Source organism: Hippoglossus hippoglossus, chromosome 10 (genome assembly GCF_009819705.1).
Source record: "Hippoglossus hippoglossus isolate fHipHip1 chromosome 10, fHipHip1.pri, whole genome shotgun sequence".
In the NCBI taxonomy this organism is placed as follows: domain Eukaryota; kingdom Metazoa; phylum Chordata; class Actinopteri; order Pleuronectiformes; family Pleuronectidae; genus Hippoglossus; species Hippoglossus hippoglossus.
Genome location: NC_047160.1, coordinates 20,021,226 through 20,042,921, shown reverse-complemented (window position 1 = coordinate 20,042,921; position 21,696 = coordinate 20,021,226). Strand labels below are relative to the sequence as shown.

General features: G+C 41.8%; 1 protein-coding gene across 6 annotated transcripts in view; it reads left to right on the top strand.

The window, feature by feature from the left end:
• Positions 1–21,696, top strand: part of enox2 (ecto-NOX disulfide-thiol exchanger 2) — a 166,042-nt gene that overhangs the window by 29,706 nt on the left and 114,640 nt on the right. For 3 of the 6 annotated variants that reach the window (XM_034598334.1, XM_034598331.1, XM_034598332.1), the window contains one exon: positions 4,152–4,241. The exons of 2 other annotated variants lie outside the window; for them this stretch is intronic. In XM_034598334.1, the coding sequence (XP_034454225.1) occupies positions 4,208–4,241 (34 nt within the window). In that variant the 5' untranslated portion in view covers positions 4,152–4,207. Of the gene's footprint in view, positions 1–4,151; positions 4,242–12,749; positions 13,096–21,696 lie in introns of those variants that run through there. One more of the 6 variants, XM_034598333.1, reaches the window with a different exon arrangement.

The window sequence follows — 21,696 nt, the reverse complement described above, 5'->3', positions numbered from 1 at the left end:
CTCATCACTATAGGGGCTGGTTGACTGTGATAATCCTCTCCACTGAGGGGATCCTCTAGGCCCTGCTAGACACAGGTGTCTGGCTTCACGCATTTGTCAAGATGGCAGATATGTGTGTAAAAACTATATATGAAATTACATACATACTTACACAAGGCTTATTGTCTGAATGATGAATGTCTGCAGGAGGGGATGCACAAGAAAATAGCATTTTAAAGCACTAAACCTTCCATTTGCTACTTTATTTTACCAGTAAAATTTTAACATTCAATAATCGTGCATTCAAATTCCCCTGGGAAGTTTTTGGCCCACTAAGAAATTAGACCAAATAAACAATCAATTTATACTATTTTAGAAACTTATTTTGTTGTAGCTTTTTCCTCATTTTGAGAAACAATTTAGGTTGAATTTCTGCTTCAAATAAAATCTGCTCTTTTATTTTAATAACATTTATGGTCACAGCCAGTATTTCTGCATGAAAATCTGTCTCCCCGGCTTTGAATCTTGCATATTTGTAAGTGTGCTGCATTTGAATCAGAATTTCAGAGACATATTTCAAAGGCTAGTGTGAAATATCCTTCCCAGCTTCTCTGCCTCATTTATAATCATTAGTCTACACATTTCCTCAAGTTAGCAACTCACGCTCCCCCCCACCCCCACCCAACTATAGAAATGGAAATGATAAATGCTGGTAATAACATATATGATAGCGGTGCCTTAGGAGTGATGATTACCATTTGTTGTCGTGCCCACAAAGGACTTTTGAAAACGGATTTTCATCGCATCCTCCTCGTTAAGATAAGTCCTATTTTCTCAAATTAAAATAACTGTCATCATTCTTCCAAAGTTTGAACTAATGTTGTTCTGATGTTGAATAAGCGGCCTATATTTCTGTACACAGAGTGGGTCTGTGTGCATTTTCTTGTTGGACTTGATTTCGCCGGGTGTTTGCCATTACTGTGGTGAATGGTTTCGCATTTTCAGCAGTCTCACTGGCTCTCAGTCTTACACCACCTCCAGGCCTAAAAGACCTGTCAGTGCAAGGACACATTACTCTATCAGTCATTCTGCTCCTGTTTACAAGTACGCTACTGTGCAGTAATGTGCAAAAACATGTAAACGGCAAAGTCTAATTATTTTTGCATTTACCATCATCTGATATTTTAGTTTGTTTTGTTGATTAAATAGTTTTTTCTTGATTTGGAACATAAACTGGATATAAAAATGGACGTAGACTCCAAGTCAGTTAACTGATATCAATGCAGAAGTGCCTGAAATAAGTTTTCTCTCAGATAATCTGCAGTGGGCTACTCCACTTGTTGCATTAAGAAGTAGGTTTCTACAGAAGTCTATGAGAAACTGACGATGTCTCACTTGATTTGTTACGTTGCTAAACATCTTTGAAACAGAGTTTATGGTCGCAATCAGTTCTGGTCCCATTTAAAGTCATATAATGGTATGAACTGGGGCATGGATACCGTGTGATTGACAGCTATTGCCATCCAATGGGTGCAGGTGACATGTGTAGGTCGGTGTTCTCAAGCTCTCAGTCAGACTCCACCCCCTGGTCCTCAAATATGGTTACTTCTAGTTTAAATAAAGATTGCGCTTGACAACATTTAATTGCTTATCGTGGGTCAGAGCTCTTTATTTGTCAACAGAAATAGAAAAAATTACCATTATGAGTTAAAAATGGATTCAGATGTGTTTAAAATAGGAATCTTGGGAAAAAATATATCTTTATATGGTCTCTTTTGAACATATCCATGCTCGGAGAGCCGCTGTCTGAACACAAGCCAGATTTTAATCATGCTGAATTTTTTTTCTAATCCCCCAAGCATGTTTTATTTGTAGTCTACATTGTTTTCTCTATTGTAACCATCTGGAAAAGGGAGAAAATTGTGCATTCACTCATAAAAATCTCCTTGGTATATCCTGTCTTCAGAGATCATATTCTCACTAATGGGTCCTATTAGGAGGTCACTGGAGGTCAGCTGTGTAGATAAGGACACCATAGAAATGGAAGTGATTTTACCACAGACAAATAAAAGAGATAAAGTGTTACAACCTGTAGAAAACTGGGAAGGGTTTTGGAGTCTGGCATCACTGCATTTGTTCTGGTCTGTTTTTGTGCCAGGTAAAAGTAACAAGCAGTTTGATTCAGTGTAGGAGCTGATCCCATGGTTGCTCTTTTTCAGATCAGAAGGTTTTGTGTCTTTAAACCGGATTTTCAACAGACTTAAAATATCTAGAGCATATTTTTGTTAGCACTTGTTTCTACAAACTGCAAAACTACCACAATTAAGTTCATCCAGTTTTTTCTAAAAGGGACGAGTGCCTGTAAATGTCGGTCAAATATCTTGGCCATCACTTTACAGAGGATTTAATGGATGATAGAGATGTTGTTTATTCCAGCCATGCTGAGAACTACATTTTCAGGGTTACTTCTTTGTACGTTCAGTACATGTCCTCAGCTGATGTCAGGGTCTAGCTCCTCGGGGCTCCTCTGCATGCCGTGTTGTGCATCTATTGTGTGGGTTTTGAAAAGAGCAGTTTGCAGAGATGTACGGGTAATGGTGGTTTGCGAAGATGCCGTGAAGACGTTATGTGTGCCAAGATCTTGTTGTGCTCGTCGTGTACAGCAGCATCAGCATTAATATACCAGCATGTCAGGCAGTGATAAATGATAAGAATCTTATCAGTACCTGACATGTTAGGAATGAATAACAGAAGTGATGTAGTGGAATCACAACAAAGCTGTGACATGAAACTTGGTCAATATGTACTTTATATGTCATGTACCGTGTGTGTGTGTTTTTAGTGTGATTTCTAGTGTATTGGGCTGCAAATAATGGATTTTCCCATACACTGCAGCATATAGAGATGGACAACATGACAGCTCCCAAAAAGTGAAGACAAAGGGCATCAATCATCCCCTGGTGACTGGCTGCAGTATAGGGTATCAACCCCGCCTCCTTCATGTTAGTGGATGGGACACAGACCACACTAACAAGTCAAACTACACATCAAATACATTTTTTCAAAGAGGCTTTCATTAGGTATGGCCCTTTTTGGTAATTCTAATCACACAGATTTGGGGTTTTTATAGTTATTTGATGCTGTATAAATGGGGTGACACGTCATGATGCATGTAGCGGCGGGACCTTGCTATCTAGGCTCCATTCCCCAGTAGCTGCTGCACAAGATGGCAGCGTTCATATCCAAGATATTTCGGCTTAATTTCTTTGTGTGACATGTCTGTACTTATATTCATCTTAGGGTTATAACTTCAAATTCTTAATGGTAAAATCATCCATTGTTGAGTTTTTTTCAGTTCTCATGCTCAAATTGCTATACAAATTGTATAGAAAAGATTTAGTTTGAAATTATATGTAGAAAAAAGAACAAAAAATTACATTTGACAAGCTGATCAAAAGCTGAAGTTGCTCATTTTATTGAACATCATTGATCTTGATCCCAATGTGACTTAGTATCAAAGTTTACTAAAAGCCTAAAAATCCCTTGAACTTCAGGAAAAATCCCCAAAATGCAGAAAAGAATGTCCTGTGTGAACGAAAGCAGGACGTTATTGTCAGCAGAGGAGATCGAGGTTCGGGGATCACTGTGACCTTCTCAGTGGCCCGAGAGTGTGTTGGCATGGCATGACTGATGCAGATTATCATAGCTGGAGAAAGCCAATTACTCTGGTCATCACGGCACCCTCAGGGCCCCTCTCGGTGGAATGAAATGCATTACAGAATTCTCTGTGCATCCCTCTGGCAGCGTTTTATATTTCCTCTATGCTGATCTCCCAGTTTGAATGTTAATAGTGCAGTCAATGGGACCCTCCTGTGCCTCAGAGCCCTCCTCGGCTCAGATGAGCTTCTGCTCCACAAAGCAGGAAGGTCGTTCTTTTTGGAGAAGCGGATGAATTACATTCTTCTGTTTGTCTTCTCTCTCTATTCAAGACAAAGCTCTTCTATTTTGACCCCTTCCTAACTGCTCCTCGCAGTCAGCGTCCTTGAACGACTGCGGAATAAATGAATGAATAAGTCATGTTGCAGGGTTGTAGTGTAAGAGACTACTCTCGCATTATTAGAACAAACCACTGATCAGACCTTTTTTATCCCTGGTTTCGATTTCCAAAACAGATTGACTACGAGAACAGTGAGGCAGGGATCACACACAGCGGCGCTGCATCTCTAGAATGTTCACAGACTACAGGTCGAGCGGAGTCACAGGTAGGAGGCCTGAATGTCTGTATGAACGTTGGTGCATATGTTGATGTCCCTACTCTATTGGAATGTCACATCAAAAAGAGGATTTTGCTTCACACAGAAAAAACATGGTCAGTGACCCTCAAAATGTCCTTGTTTTCTACCTGTCTTCTTTTTTTGCCTTAACCTCTGAGCCCACCTCACACGTGTGATTCATGTAACACTCAGACGTAGAGAACAGTGAGACAAACACATTTGTAACACATTTTTCTGTCCGAACTCCTCTGAGTCCGATAGAGAACAGACCCGACCTGAACCCGATGTTTTCCCAGATTACATGCATGTTCAGTGTAGAAAATCAAATAGGAAGCCCAGCCAATGGGACTGAAACCGAATATCATTTCAAAGCTTTTGCCCTAACCTGGGCCAACCCATCTAGTCCTGATGGGAACAGGCAGGCCTGTATCCACACTAACACGTACACAGTCACAAAATCACATGAAGGCTCGTTTTATTTGTACAAACAAACACCTGAGAAGACAATACGTTAACTAGGACCCTGGTACAGTAGGTCTTGTTAGTGTCTGTGTGAAATTGTGATAAATAATGCTGGATCGTTGCTCACCACCACTGCCCTTTTAAAATAGATGCCCTACTCTTATTCTGCCATTGAACACTGAACCCAGTGGGAATCCTCTGTACATATTGCACATCTAGAGACAGTTTCAACTGCAAAGAACTTTTTCATTCACTCAAAAAATGAAATATTCATAACTCTTGAACAGCAGGGGGTATCTGGCATAGTTTGATGGAGGTTTGCATAAGACGAGATGAAATGAAACTAAAACAATGTTTGTGCCAAGTAGCTTCGCTGATCTTTGGCATGGATTCTGCGGCTCAGTCTGGGCAGTGCGTTCACAGAAGGTGTTTTTCTGAGGATAGAAGCTGCAGGAGGAGGTTTAGTTCATGTAAACCAGTAAATACCACAGCAGACTTTTGTTTCAACGGCAACAATGATGAGTTTGTTCTTTAATTACTAGAGATCTAATTAATGGATGCAAATTGTGGATCAAGAAACTTAATTGCTCACATGATCTTGCATTCATTCATAGCTTCTCTGTACCACATGACTCTATAAGTTGTGTTACATCTCTGACACACGCTAACAGTATTACGGCTTTTAGACATGCTAGCAGCACGGTTCTAAGGATGGTCTGATTAAGTCCACTACTTTGGTCCAGACTGAAATGTCTCCAATCACTTGATGGATTGCTGTGAAATTTTGTGCGGACATCCATGGTCCCCAGATAATGAATCACACTCATGTCTTGAATTTGATCCCCTGACTTTACATGGTTCGGTTTATGACCAAATACCTGTAAAGCCAATGACGTTCCCATGAGCCTCAGCTGTGCTTGGTGTTTTGTGCTAATTAGCAACTGATTGTATCATAGACTCTAAATAAAGATGGACGATGTGTCTCCACTTCCTCCTTCTATCCAGAAATGAATCTAACATACCCCGTAAACGAACACGGCCATCTTTTGCATTTGGAGCCAGAGTCTTGGCCACATCCATGTGGGGGGGGGGGGGCTGCTTTATTGAGGTCCTGTCGATGCGTGCATTCGACCAATCGGGAGTCAGTCTCAGCTTTCAATCACAATGTCTAACTAGAAAATGAATGTATGTGAACTTTGACTTTTTAGTCTGGTCCTTCTCCCCTCCATTTACTTGGAGGAGAATGGTGGTGGAAGAGATGCTTTGGCTTCACTTTTGGGGATCAGTCGTGTCGTCCATTTAATACACAGTCATCCTTACAGATCAGATATCATGGCTGGAGACTCTTGTTCTAGCTCTGACTCCGACCTTTTCATTTTTACTGAGTGCACAGTACAGACAAAGGGATAAATGGACTGTTAGCTGTCACATAACCATGTTCAGAGACACTTCAACACATAAGCTGTTCAGTGTGCATTGTATTAGTCATGGCATTGCTATATCTCAGCAAGCTTTCATTGTGCTTTTTGAAAACAATTGGATCCTACAGTACATTGTCTGAGACTCGAAAATGAAGCGAGTAAGAAACTGACAGACTGAAAGAGAGGGGGAATGAGAAGAGGTTTTCTTGCTGGGCTCTGGCCGATGAGCGTGTCCTTTCTCATTACTCTCACACAGCGCAATATGCAGGTCAGTCAGGTGATAATGAATGCTCTGTCTGATACTTGGCCTCTCTCCCTCCCACCCTGCTCGTCTGGTCTGCTCTCTCTGTTGTATCCTCTGCCTCTTTCTTCGCCCATGTGCACTGCGTAGTCCTCTATTGCATCTAGTATATTTTCCTTTAGCGTCTTTAATTATCTACCAATCTCTTCTTTCTCTGTTCACGGGCGTTCAGCAGTTTAAAGGTGTTTCGGGTCAGTTTGTGGGACAATGAAGATGATGAGTTTTCTGTCTCTTTCTTCATTAATTAAACACTGAATTAAGGCCTGTGGAACCAAATCTTTTCTGGTTTGTATGAAGAAAAAAAGGAAAGAGACCTTTTATGTGATGCATCATTTGCTTTCCACAGTGCACACAGAAAGGGATGGAGTAATCAAATTCTGTTCACACCAACCTCCACTGCAGCACTGTCTGCAGTAGGAAAGGATGTAATAATGCCTTCAGCAAACTTTTTCGCTAAAATTCGTGATGCTGGTTCAAGGTTTAGACATTTCTAGTAAACAATAAAATAACAAAGAAATTAGTTATGACTTGAAGCAAAAAGAAAACTAAATGTAATCTAAATGCAAACTTTTCAAGCCATTTCAATTGCAATAACACTCAAATCGAAAAAGTTTGTTTTTGCTTTTGAATTCACAACTATTCTCTCATCAGCTATCTTGTTGTTTTCTCCAGGAATGCACTGATTGTTTACCCAGCAGTCACAGTTGGTTGAAAAATGTTCGTTCTAGATAATAAGTTAATTTACACAGGTACCCGTTTGTTTCTTGTTGTTTTTAATGAGTGGTGAAGTTGGTCAGGATCGTACTCCATATTTAAAAAGTGTATAAATTAATCAGATGACCCATCCCATGAAGAAAATAACTTAATTATTGATGTAGAGTGGGAGAATTACTAGCTAGTTTTATATTTGCTGTTATTAAGTGATCAGTATGATGGATAGGCAGATTATTAAAGGTATGTTCTCATCAAACATGCAAGAAAACATCTTCAAACACAGGAGGAATCAAAGTTGAACCATAAGCTCTTTAAAGTCTGTTTATCCCTCAGTGTGATTATTTAGTTGTTTTTGTTGTTCTTGACCTCATGGTGGGAGATGGAGCTTTTGGCTGCAAGACATTACCTGCCTTTATGTTACTGTTGACTTGGGGGCAGTGAGTCTGACGCCTGTGCAGGCCTGATGGTACATTTTGTGCCAGGAATCACAACCAGCTTGCTGCACAACACAGCTGCCAAACTGCACCGCAGTGCCCACTTGTCCACATCCACTGCTTTCGCTTGTGTCAGAGGACTTGAAGCATTTTAATACAGCGCGGTAATGTTGTAGAACAAACGAACACGATTTGTCAACACCTCTTCTTGTGGCTATATATTGGTGGCATTGCAGGAGTGGTGTTTTGTCAAGTGATTCTCTGGCTGTGAATGATGACGGGGCAGCGAAGGCTGTTAACAACATTTCAGCAGTGCAGGGAGGTTAGCAGTTGCTTTGCACTCTGTTCAAGACCCATTTCCATCAATATTCATGCTGACGGAAAGTTCTTAAGAGATAGGCCTGGCTTTCATTTTGATTTAGCCTAATTCGGTTTCCAGAGAAGATTCTGCACTTAGTAAGGCGCCTACAGTAACTCCCTCCTCTCACGTCATCATGAAAACTACGGCAAAAATAGTTCGGCATCTCAAAACATGTCGGCCTCAGATACTTTGTATAGTGCCCTGTCAACCCTCCACCTAGGAATACACCAGTATGTGAACTGGGACCCTGTGAGGCTCACTTAATGAGGTGTGACTTAAGCTGGGGAGTCACCTCAACCTTTCCTGTCCAGATGATCATCTGCTCACCATCAGTCAGGGGCAGGGATGTGAGGTAAGGAGGGAGGAGAAGAAGAGGTATGTAATTAGAGAGGGAAGGATTAAGCAAGATGGAGGTCAAAGATAACTTGCTATGAGCCAAAAGACAGAGATATGCCCCATCCTGGAAACACATTTCTGTGTGAGTTGTCTTCCTCCACAGAGGGCAGTGGAGTTAATGACATTTTTCACTCTTACCCGAGAGATAAACACACCATTCACTGATCTCAAAATAGACGACACTAAATACCACTGCAGTCACTTTAAAATGATAGACTTTCCGCTGAGTAGAACCTTTTTAAATATCATCCTCTGTTCCTCTCTGAAGGCCACGTGGAGCAGCTACCTGAACCCTGTTGTTCGATTGCAAAAGGTCACGTTGAGACGGCACACTGATCTCTTACCGGGTAAAAACAGGACTGCGTTATTTGGCAATTAACTTGATCGAGGCACACAAACGGGGCAAACATCTCATGGGATGAATAGTCATAAATGTTGTTTAGTGTAAAGGGAAATAGTGAATCACAAGAATCCTAGTTAAGAGGAGGGCTATGCCTCTCGAAGCCCTTGTTAAATTTTTACTATTATAGTTGTAGATGAGGCCCAGCTTCCATTTAATATGCAGTAACTGAATTTGAATTATTCATCATGTGAGAGATTTCCTTGCAAACGAAACAAATGTGTTGAGCAGGAGATTAGATTTAACTAGGTCGTCCATTCTATATATTTCTGCGATGATACACAAAACTGAGGTCGGGTGGACGTTGTGGACTCACTTCTCTCTGTCGTGCTTTTTTTTTTATCTTAATGGTGAAATCTTTCAGCCACAATTACATATTTCACCTCACTTTTAAGTCGGGCGGTTTATTTGAGTGAAGAGGGGATACAAAACCATAAAAGCCAAGCAAGGCCACTTCCATCTGCCGAGGCACAGAGTCGAATTAGGGTTTGATTTGAATGTTTTGCTGCACTAAGCAGGCCACAGAAAGAACATCATTGTTGAGAAAAAAAAAAATCAAGACATCAGAGAAACATCATTCCCCGGTGACACTGAAATTGAATGAGAGCATGCACTGGCTGTTACTCATTACTACAGGCTGACAGTGGTAATTGAATTCTGCCTGGAAAACATTCAGTTTATTTATGACAAGTCTTTTTCCGGGGAAAATGTGGACGGTGAAAAAGACAACCATCAGTTAGTCGCTTTGCGCGTTTTCATATCCCAAAATGCGAGAGGATTAATATGTAACTCCCGTGTCCTTCTCCTCCTACGAATACCGTGTTCGTGTGTCTGCTGATGCTCAACAAAGTCCACCTGTGTGTGTGTGTGTGTGTGTGTGTGTGTGTGTGTGTTTTGATGTAACCTCCTTTACCGAACACATAAAGCGGTGAATAGAGCCTTGTCCATCCAATATTTTTCAAAGGGCTAGGCTGTGGTCCAAATGCTAGAGGAAGACAGGTCCCCATATTATTGTGTCAATATCTCTGAGGGCTTTCCAAGCTTCATCATTGTAACATGGCGAACAAGACATTTCGTGCAATTTGATCAGATGCCCGAAAAACACTGTTGAATTTCACCTCAAATACTCTTTGGGGCAGCCTATCAAGTTTTATTTTGAAAGTGCGTTGTTTGTATAAAAAGTCAAAGGGAGGATGAGCTGAAGCGCTGAGTCAGCATATGAAAGAAAACAGTTTTTAAATTGTCTCTGCAGTGGGCAGTTGTTAAGCTGATCTTTTTAAATCTGTTTTCCATACACAAGATGAATCCTAGATTAATATGAATTTATATTTCCTGATCATCCTTCAACAATGGCTGAAAATAAATGCAATATTTATTTTCCGGGAAATATGTTCCAGCAAACGCTGTTGTTTACTGAAAAGGAAATCTGGTGTACTTCTCTGAATCCGTCAAAGCCGTTTAGAGAATCACTGATGACATTTGCTGAAAATGGATGAAAGACACAGTGTTGTAGGTTATTGTGTCGTAACAGTAATCCGAATCACTTCAACACCTTGTTTGTAGAATTGTGTACCTCTGACTTCCGTGGACTGGAAATTGAAAGCAGTTTTGAATATTTGCAAGAGGGGAATGACTTCCTGGCCTTTGGTAAACACTTCAATTTATCTTGTGAAATGATTTTGTGATGACACGGGAAACAGACATATTGCCGGGGCAGAGGAGAAAATTATTTGACCCGGCGGATATCTTCTAAACGTATCCGAGGCAGTTTGACCTGAACTACACAACCTCAATTTTAGCTTGTACAAACAGGAATGTATGCATCTTTGAATACAGCCTTTGCCTTTGAAACCACCTACACGCAGTTGGCAAGATTTTCAGGTAAACTCATAGCTAAAATATTGCAGTACAAAGCAACAGTCAACAACAGGCAGTAAATCATACCCTCATGAAAGTTATACTCTTAAGTCCATGATCTCACTTTTAGTTGAGGTTCAGGTTTCATCCTTGACTTTGGAAACAGCACTTGACAGAACAGTCGGTGTATATCCATCCACCTTTCTTATGTGTATTTGTGTGAGTTAGGAGTCGGGTTAGGGTTGAAGGGATAAATCACCAATCTCAAATTAGAGGTTCAAATTAACTTTCCCATTTTCCCCAATAATCAACAATCCTGAATTGTTTCTAGCAATGTTGGATCTCGGCTTTTGGCAATGGGATAACAAAGAGACACATTATCAAATAACAGTGTATTGTCATCGAAAAACTGACTGAGAAAAACCATCTGCGAAAGGAAGATAAATTTGGAGTTTGACAAATAACCCTTTATCTCACAAAACCACTCTTCTAGATTGTATCTGCGTTTGAGAGAAAATTGTTTCAACAACCAGGGGAAAGGTGTCTCCTAGTTTGTTCTATGATGTAATGCATGGCATGTCTCCCACTAATACACAGAGGATTAAAGGTGCTGGGAAAAGGAATCGTCAGTGACTGTTGATGATGAAACACGGGAGGATATTTGGAGTTAAGCCAAAAAGATATTCCATCGCTACTCGAACAAAAGCAATCCAGTTTGGAATTATAAATAGAAAACATGCATCCCATAATCGCAGGGATTCTTTTAATCCCTCACTTTTTCCTCTGCTTCAAATGTGAAACAGAAATAGGTACCCCTAACCCATTGTTTATGGCCGTGTCGGAAATTGCAAGAGTATTATGTTAAAATGACGTGAAATTGTGACAAATATTTGACAAAGATTAAACAATTGATCCAATGTCTTTTATTTTCTCCTGATTCTGAATTCTTGTCACTTCGAACTGGACTCCACCTTGCCATCTGATTTTACAAACGTGGGGAGGTCCATCAGTTTCACAGTGAGGGACTCACATGCACTCACATGCACGCACGGCAGGACCAGCTACCAAAACAAAGAACAGAGAAGCTCCGATTACAACACATACAGAGGCAGTGCGACCATCTTCACTGCACAGGAAGCCAGTTCTCTATATATCTCCACATAGAAACAAAGTTGTTGGCTGCTATATTAAAGGGATAGTTCAACCCAAAAATGAAAATTCACTTATTATCTACTCACTAATATGCCGATGGAGGGGTGGGTCAATAGCACTTTTGGAGTTTAAGGGTTAAACAATGTTGTCGATCACGACGAACATTAAGGCATGGTGTAAATTACCTCGTTTCGAGACACTTGGATGACACTTCACCCACCTCTCCATCGGCACAGTGGTGAGTAGATAATGAATGACTTTTCATTTTGGTGTGAACTATCCCTTTAAAGTTAAAATCTCCAAATATATATAATTATATGAAAACACAGTAAAAACCTGTCTGATTGCAGGTAATATTATCCAATTGACAAAAAATGTCATTAGGACTCAGGAGCTCTTAATCTTCTGATTCACCTGAGCCCAGAGCAGCTCTTACAGAGAATCTATCTGCAACTAGAATCCCACTATTTATTTTTAAATAAATGCGAAAATCGTTGAAAGCATCTTGGACAAGTACTCTCCTGCTCTATTTATTTCGGATCATAGAGTATCTTGAGCCACCAGGATCACAGGAATGTCTCATTACAGTGTGCATGCTAAGCACTAGTACTGAATAGATGATCTCTATGCTTCTCCTCCTCCAACTGGCAGCTCGCAGAACGACACCTTCTTTAAACGCACAGCTGTCAAAAGTTTTGGAGCCGCCACCTCGCTGTGTTTGGCACTTATCGCTTGGCTGTGCCCCCAAAAAGAGACCAGGATCAAATCTATCTTTTACTGAATCTGTGTGTGTGTTTATTGGAGTCAGCTCCGCAGAGGCGCAGCGTGTTGGGTGATTCCTCCTTGTTCTCTCCGGGTGATTTGCCGTATAGCGGTACCCTGGCAGTGTCTGCTCCCATGCAAACGACATCTCCTCCTCCTCCTCCTCCTCCTTCTCCTCCTCCTCCTCCTCCTCCTCCTCCTCCTCCTCCTCCTCCTGTGTGACACTTCGCTCTCACCGGCAGACCGACACGGGGAGCAGCGGCGCAGGAGTCCAAACACTTCGCCTGCGCGCTGCGTGCGTCCGGAGCGAACTCCACCGCGTTGCGCGTCGTGAGGGCGGGCGGACTCGCCGTAGCTAAAAAAAGGGTCCCGCTTTGACTGGCTGCTCTCATTGCGGTCCAGTCTGCCGAGCGGAGTGGACTGACGGAGGGACGAGCCCCCACCTTCTTACCCACCGACCAACCCCGTCGTCTCCATTCAAGGATTTGTGTTGCTTCGTACACGCTGCGTCCTGACACAGCAGAGGACCGACGGGAATCGAACCTCGCCTTGCGTGGACCATGTTTCTCCTGCAGTACACAGGTAGGGTCCACACCAAGTTTGCCTCCTGCTCTGATCGCTCACAGGGGAAGATGTTGTGATTTCTTCCATGTGTGTGTGTGTGTGTGTGTGTGTACTTGTGCCGCTGCAGGCTCCGGTGTGTCGCGGCAGGTAACACATGGCTCACATGACGCTTCGCCACATTTCCCTGCGCTCTTTCACAGAACTTGTAGGAACAAGCCGAGCGGTTTTCTCCCCGTCTCCTCTGTGCGTAATCGTCGGGCGTGTACCAGCTGTTGAGACCGCAGCCGCCTCTCTCCAGTGTGGCACAGGGCTGCTGGGATTTTTTTCCGTGTGTCTCAGCATTGGATGTGCAGTGTTGTGCTTTATTATGATGATGATGATGATGATGATGGTGTTGATGATAAATAAGGATCAATTCTTCCTGTGCGCGTTGCTTGGGTCGCGGCTGTATGATCTGGACTGGCGCACGCCCGCTGCAGCTGTTCATGGATGAAGTTTTCAGAATAGATATAATCCGCGCTGACGCCGGATCGTTGCTGTATTGAAATCCTCATCTCCCCCCCCCCCCCCCCTCTCCACATGTTATTCATCCAGGTTTCTATTATGTTCCTGCCGCACAACGGAGCCCGGTGAGTCACATATTATAGCGGATTGACAGGCCTGTGTCATGCGAGTTGCTTGCTGTATAGAAAGCCCACATAAGTTGTTTGGCTTCTTTTTTTTGCTGCTGCTGCTGCGTCCAACTGTTCAGATTCCCGTGTCCTTTATCCTCGCTGGGTGTTTTTTAATGGGAGTTTTTTTTCTCCGGCCTCTCAGGATCTAATTAAGCGAGGATGCTGTGTGAACTCCTCACATTAACCTGCTTACTGCTGCTTCTTCCTGGCACCGTGTTCCCCCCCCAGCTTCCTCTGTTCTCGGTGTGTAAATTCAGATGTCCCACTGCAGCCCTAAAAAGCAATGACGTGTCCGAAAGATTAGTCTCGTGCTATTAACTTGCTGTTTGTCATCACTGACTGGGAAAAATCCAACTTTCCATTTCCGTCCCCTTCCCCACCTCATATATTCGATTTATTCTCCTCCACTTTTAGATCAATAGCTGCAGCACAATATGTTCTTAGTGTTTCACATTTGGAAACAGACTTTTCGGTCTTTGGGAAATCAGGTTTAATTGGTTTGCCTAATGAAGCTTATTTTTGAGCTAATAGTTTTTTTTCAGTGCAGTGATTCAGATAATTCCACACAGCTTAATTTATAATTTGGAATTGGAGCCCGTAGTCTGATAAAACAAGTAGTTTAGGACAAAATTGGCAGTATGACCTGGGGGAAAAAAGTGCTTCTGTCCAGTGCATGAAAATATGTGGAGGGAGGTTTTTGTTTCTCTGCCGTGCTCTCGTTCATCTCTGTGCCGACAGAACGGATCAGTTCCCTTCTCTTCCATTTTCTTCTTCTACCAGGGGCACAAACATGTTTTGAATCAGATCAAATGGGGGGTTGAGTGCCTCCCCATGACCACAGGGAGAGAAAAGGTCCATCAGGCCTTGTGACAGCCATTTACCTCCACACTGTGCTCGTCCTCTCTGATCAATCAGGAGAGCATCTCTAGATTGCTTTTAATGGTGCAAGGGGAGGGGGCACTTTGCTTAGATCAGTCAGAGAGGAGAGATTTAAAGGTTGCACATAGAGTGCTTGAGACCGCGCTTGAATATTCCAGCTCTCGGTGGCATAGGTTGATGGGGCTGCAGAACAAATTAGACTGAATTCAGAGCGGACCACTGTGCAGTACCAAGAGATTTGACAGCTTTGGAAAATCTCAAGTTTTTAATTGGTTGCTGCATGACAATTTGTGGTTGCTAAGTGGGAATCTCATTTCAGTGACTGTCAAGCAGAAGAAAAAAACGTGTCAAAGATGACTGAAAAAGGCTAAAAAACGAAGGGAATATATGAGTCACAGATGACCTGCAAATGTTGGAGCAGCTACCTGAGGGAGAGCCTCACAAAGCTGAAATTTATTTGTGAGACCGGCGCACGGTTTTGGCAGTGTGATATCAATTACAGTGGAAACTGACCTGCTATTGTGGTCATTTCAAATGGAGCCTCCTACAGGATGCTCACAGTATGTCCCAGCACTTCAAAAGGCATAAATGGCTGCCCTGACAAACAACCTGTCATGACTGTAAAATCCTTAAAAAACAAAATCCAACCGTGTGTTTATTTTGATACAGACTAATTCCATATTGCGCAAAGCATATTTTATTTACATCTGCTAGAAAATTATAATCACAGCACAGCTTTTTAATTTGGAAGTGAGCATCATAATCAAGGCTGAATGTAATACATGCACACTCACCAGCAGTGGCTATTTGAATATAGTTCAAGTTATCCAGGAAAGAAAAAACATTCTCTAACTGAATGCAGACCAGTTATTTTATTTGTCTTTGATGACAATCGCAAGCCACTTCACCTTGGTAAATGAAAAAGCACTTGACTTCAGTTTCATCCACGCTTGTGACTCCCACAGCTGCTCACTGACTCAGCCTGCCCATCCTCATTTGACACTGTTGTTTTCATCTGACTGCTCAAAGCTGAGCTGGAAAAAAATGTGGGAACCTCTTAGGCTTACGGATGAGGCAAGTTCAGCGCATAAAGTCAGGACTGCAAATTCCTTTGTGTAATGGCTTTTGGCAGCCAAGCTAGACGGAGTAGTCCTGCTAATTCCAGCACTAATAATACGGTAAACAAGAAAGAGAGATAGGAGTTTTCATGTCGCCTCCTTTTGTAGAGAATCTATAGCCTACACGTAGCCTCGAACAGACTGTGATGCAAGTATGTCTTCCCCTGTGGTCAAGTCACATCTTGCACTCAGATTGGGTCAAAGAAATAAACTTATTGCTGCAGATATGCCCACATTGAATGACCAATGCTTTGTGTAGAGGTGTAATAAACAATTTTTTTTGAATAGCTTAACCACATTTTTACGTTTCCTGTAAAGATTCTAAAGTACAAGATGGCGCAATAGTAATCTGATAGATGATCAGATAATTAATGACTGTTCTATTATTAGTTCTGTGCAGTCCAGTGCATGTTTTTTCACAAGTTCAAAGCTGCTACTTGTGGATTGTAAAACCTCGTGACTTTGGTGACAAGTTGAGTCCCCTGCGGTTGTGTTGTACATAACAACTTTCCATATTTAGACTTGTCATACACTCATGTCAAAGTGCACTAGAACTGATGTATTTTTTGTTCAAATGTCTGCAATTCCCACTACAGGATGTCCTCAGTTTCTCCCCCACAGCTCCACAGCTGTCTCTCTGCCAAACCCTGAATTCTTTAAATCCCGCTTCCTCTAAATGTATTTATTTCATTTGGTTCATGAGGTCGTCATTAACCCTTCTATGGCCTGCCCTGAAGTTTTCTCTTACCATTGCTTACAGTAGATACGAGTGTTGCAATTATCTATTATTATAATGTTTTGTTCGGTTTGGTCCAGAAACTCGAGGCTATTACTTAATAACACACTGACCACAGCCAGCAAATTGTTGGGAGGCCAAGCTTGACCTGGGTTTTCTACAATTCCCATCTCCTCCTCCAGCTTTGAGAGAATTTGCTATTGATTCTGTGACAAACTGCCAGGGCACCATCTGTGCACACTTTCTTCGTCTTGTGAGATTAGAAGCTTTGCCTCCAGATGCTTCCACCTTCATCAGACAACGTTTACAGATTGCTTCTTCAGTGTCATCAAGTTCCATTATGAAATTGGTTTCAAATCAAAAACATTGCTTTATAGGAGCGTTTGCTTTTCACCTTGACACCACATCCATCACCATTGTCTTGTTGGTCATCTCCAGTGTCACATGACAAAACTCTGCTACTCTGATGCGACTTTGCTCTACTGCCGCATGGAGCAGAGAATCTCCGTCAGTGATTTTAGCATCCTCCAACTACTGGAGTCTTTTGATGATCTTTGGATTTATTTATTTAATGAGCTGGTAATGTGTGAAAATAAACCAAATGAGTTTTATGTTGATGAAAAAAGACTTTGGTGCCAGTGGGCGAGTTATGCAACCGGTGTGTCCTGTAACACCTGTGCCATCGAGTACCACAGCAACCTTCATTTGGAAAAATTGCTTTAATCAAATCTTGTTGAAGTAGCTTTGGTAGGTGAAACTCCATGTGTTCCACTGTCTGTATTTGTACAGTACTGTAAAAAAACACTGTTTCTATCCATGCTCTTCCATCACTAATCACTAAGAAAACTCTGGATGGATAAAAGACCTGGATTCTTCTCTGCACTCTTACAACATTCTGTCAAGTCAGTCCCCTGCACATTGTGCCAACACTCTAGTGCACCCGCTGTTGGGATGATCTTTAAGACTCTTGGTGTTGTTACTTCATTGTTTCATTGCCTCACTATTCACCCCATATCTCGGTAGCTGGCTAATGATGCAGGCTAATTGTTCAGCTTTTGAATTACAGCAGCAGCATTAATGGCAAGCTAATGTGTGCTTAGGTTGAATGAAAAGTATACTTGCTTGTGTGGAAGATCCCTGTGAGGATCAGCAGTGTTGGCAGCAGCAGAGGTTCAGCCTGCCATCTGGTATTGAGTAGCTAAGAGAGCTTGGCAGCCTAGAGGCAACCAACTCGGGGGCTCCTACCATATCACTGACAGAGCTCTTCATTACTAATCACTATCGTGATAAGCAACCACACAGGGAACCTTGAAATTGGAACTAAGGACTAGGCAACGGCAAGTTCAGGAGCTACATGAAAGATGAATTGAACCGTCAGCTTTATTCTACTTTTGCTGTATATGAGACTGGATTGTGGCGGTGGTGCTGCTGTGCTAAACCCTGCTGACAGTCCCTTTGAGCCGAGGAGAATAGAGAAGCAGTTTGAAGACGCTGGATTATGCTGTTCACCAGGGAGTTGCTGTGCAATTTTTAAGCACTTTCATATCTACTCTCAAAAACATATAATGAAAACTTCAGTCTTCTACATTTTGTCTCAATGTTCTGTGGAAGCCCTCGTCCCATGCGTGTTGGGGTCGGCTTAAACAAACACTGGATGGATTTTTTTAATTTACCATGTTTAACAAGGAGATTTTGTCTCTCAAAACAATCATTTATTTTCCCTGTGTAATTTAACACACTCAGTTTTTACATCCAATTGCACACACCAGTTCAGTTTTGCTGAATGAGCTCAGGCCATTTATATTTTACATTAATTATAGTGTAGTTCAGACTCAACATGACGTGTCACTCAACAAGAAGAGGTCGACATTAAACCCAACTTTACATGCTTTAAACAAAGCTTTCTTTAGGATATAAAGCTTAGACTAACTAAAGGCTCACCATTACAATGAAACACATATCTGTATCCACAAGGTACAGTTTCTCTAGAGATATAAAGCTGGTTTATATGGGTAGAAAGCCACTTAAACTGAAGGGACTATATTTTAATGAAAAACATAAAGCTTGATCCTCGCGTTATGTTTTAATATTATTAACTTTTTATTTTCGGTCTGTCCCTTGGTTAATTTGGACTGCTTATATGGAACTCCCAGCAGGAAGGTTTGCTTAGTTTGTTCAACTAGGACTCAGACTTAATTATATTTTGTTAAGCTGTGAACTTTTAAACCAATTTAACTAGTTAACCGTCACGCTCAGGTGAGGTAAGCTATCTGGCCAAATGTGCATCGGTCTTGGCTGAATTCATCCTTGGTTCAATCACTTCAGTTTGACATGTTTTCCTTGATAAAGGGTTGTACTCATCTTCACAACCCTATAGCATCTGGTAGCTTAATGGTAGAGAAACATAATACACAACCAAAACTTACACAGTACAATTCCCAGCTGGGGAACCCTTGTTCCATGTCTTTCCTCTCTCTTTCCATCTGTCTCTCTCTGCCCTTGTTTCCTGTGTCTCTGTAGACTGCCAACTGTCAAATAAAGGCAAAATGCCAAAAAACAAACAAAAAAAGTTGCTTCTGACTTATAGATATCCTATGACATGGATGACGGAGAATCTTTCCAAACATCATGACAGCCGCAAAGGTCTGACAGTCATATTTGAGTGTCAGACCTTTGCAACTGAAAAATTGAAGAGCAGCATCCTGACAAACTGCAGGACTTGTTTATTCTAGTGTTTTAGTAATGAGAGAATTCACAGCTGTCACTGTAATGTGCAGACACTGGACTGTCCCACTTCAGTGCGCCGCGAGAAAGAACACGACAACTCCCTCGGTGAGACAGTCAGAGAAAAATTACACCTTGCTGGCAATCTGACACAGAACGAACCTGAGTTTTTGTTTTTACAGCAAGGTTTTTTTCCCCTTACCAGCAGAACCAAGGCAAGCAATTAAAAGTAGCACAACTCGCGGCGTAATAGATCACCAGAGTGGTGTAGGGCATTACTGCTTTTTGAAGTTACCTGTGTCCACCGCTGCTTCAGAGATTATATTAGAATTCGTTTTCTGCCTTGGCACTGGATGATAAATAGAGACACTAAATCTAACTTTTGTGTAGGAGGTGCATTGTGTGTCTTCTTTATATATAATAAGGACTTTGCAGTTGCATACACCTTGGATTTATTTTTTGAGGAACAGAATGTATTGCAGGAAGTTCCAGGACATTTATTTGATTTTTTTTTGCTGCTGTCATATGAATATATGGCTGTGCAGAAGTTGACCCTAAAATCTGTTCCTCCGAACATTGATATGTTGAACATTTCCCCTTAAGAGAGAAAGGAGAAAGCCGAGTCCATGGTTCAGTGGTTTGGACCAGAGAACAGGGGTGTCCGCAGAGATTGCTTGTCTGGAAAGCAGCCATCACTCTACTGTTATAGAGACTGAAAGCCCAGATTTATAGGGCTCTTACTTTAGGAAGAAGGAATGGCTTAAGGGAGGGGGTGGCATGAAAACAAAATGGTACCAGAAAGGATGGACAGAATGTAACCAAGAATGCATTAATAATAGGGTAGCAGAGGTTCTGTGCTGTCTTATGGGGGCATTTCGCCTCTTAGTGAAAGAAGGAAATGAAACAAAGTGCTTTCATGTGTTGGTTGGTAGAAAATGTCTTTTAACTTGATATTCCGAACCATGTTTAAATGATAACTTGGACCTCTGTTGAAATGGGGTGACTCAGGAATTTTCCATTTGTAGGATGCAGTTTTTTGTGGTGATTTCTGTTTGGGGTGTTTCTTCCCATTTTATATCAGCACACTCACACTCACAGATCCCCACTGTGCAGGACCTTTCATAGGTCTGGGGAGAAAACCCTATCTGAATGTCATTGGAGCAGCCCTGAGAGGTTTGGTGTTGGAGCTCAAAGGAAGCACTGTACTTGCATGTTTACTGCACTGAGCCTGACCAGAGTCAGACCCCCAGTGCTGGATAAATGCAAGGCTTTTACTGCACTCAGCCCATCTGACTAGCCAATACTAGTTCTCTGGCTTTATTTCCCTCTCTCGTCTGAGGTCGGGTAGGGGTGGGGGGGTCAGCCTCTATGAGAGGATGATACAGGAGCAGTGTTACATTTTGACCACGGAACAGGGTGTAGTTTTCAGTTGGATTCTTTAAATTATAGCTCTGTCTATTTCGGACCATAGGAATGCCAGTTGAGGTCAGCATTTGGGTGAACTCAAGACCTCTCACGGTTACACGGTCATGGCGAGTTGAATTGAGGACATCCATTTAAATCCAGGTCCACTTGACTTTTATGGTTTCGCAGTTTAAAGTATACACGTTACCCCCCCAATAGTTTACATCAACAATGTTTTTGGTGTCTAACCCACCATGATTTTGTAATTTAAATAGATCCTATCCGATGTGAAACCACTATTCAAAAGCAACAGGTAAATGTCCTTCTGTTTCAGAATTTAGTACAGGTACATTTTTATAAAATCTGCTCCTGCTCTTGTCTGGTCTGATTGCCTGAATCAGATTATTTCCAGAACATCATTAGTTTTGTCTTCTAAAAAAACAAACAACCAGTACTCTTGCTATTCATGAACTCTTCCTAAGAAAGCACTACTAGTAGTTGTGGCTGAAGCTGAAATTACACTGTTAACCCTCAGGCAAGTGTCAGCAAACTTTCTGGGGATAATGTGAAACAGGCACTTAGAGGAAACAGTGAGGGAAATGTTGTCTAGAGCCAAGTGAAATGCCACTGCACCTGTTTGGCTGTTCTCTGGGTTGGCATGCTTCACAAGATACTGTAAGTGTTTCAGCAAATGTTGGAAAACGGTGCAGGGTAAGGCTCATGTCACGAAAAGTGGTCAGTAAAGGCAGTATGTATGCAACATGCTTTATTTATGCTATCTGTCTGTGTGATATAGACAATTGGAGCTACTCTAAATGTCAGTGCTCACATCTGTTTCCTTTTGCTTTTTAATATCGCTACCAAGTGTTCGTGTATCAAGTATGAAAAATGTTTTATGCGTCATCTCCTTCTATTTACCACCTTGTTTATAGTCACTTCACTGCCAAACACTATCTAACTACCTTCTCAATAAAAGGGGAACATTTCCTCTTTAATTTATTTGGGTTTATTGCTCAAATGATGCTTGATTTTAAGATGATACTGATGTGCAGGACTTAAATACACACTTGATGAAAATCTGACG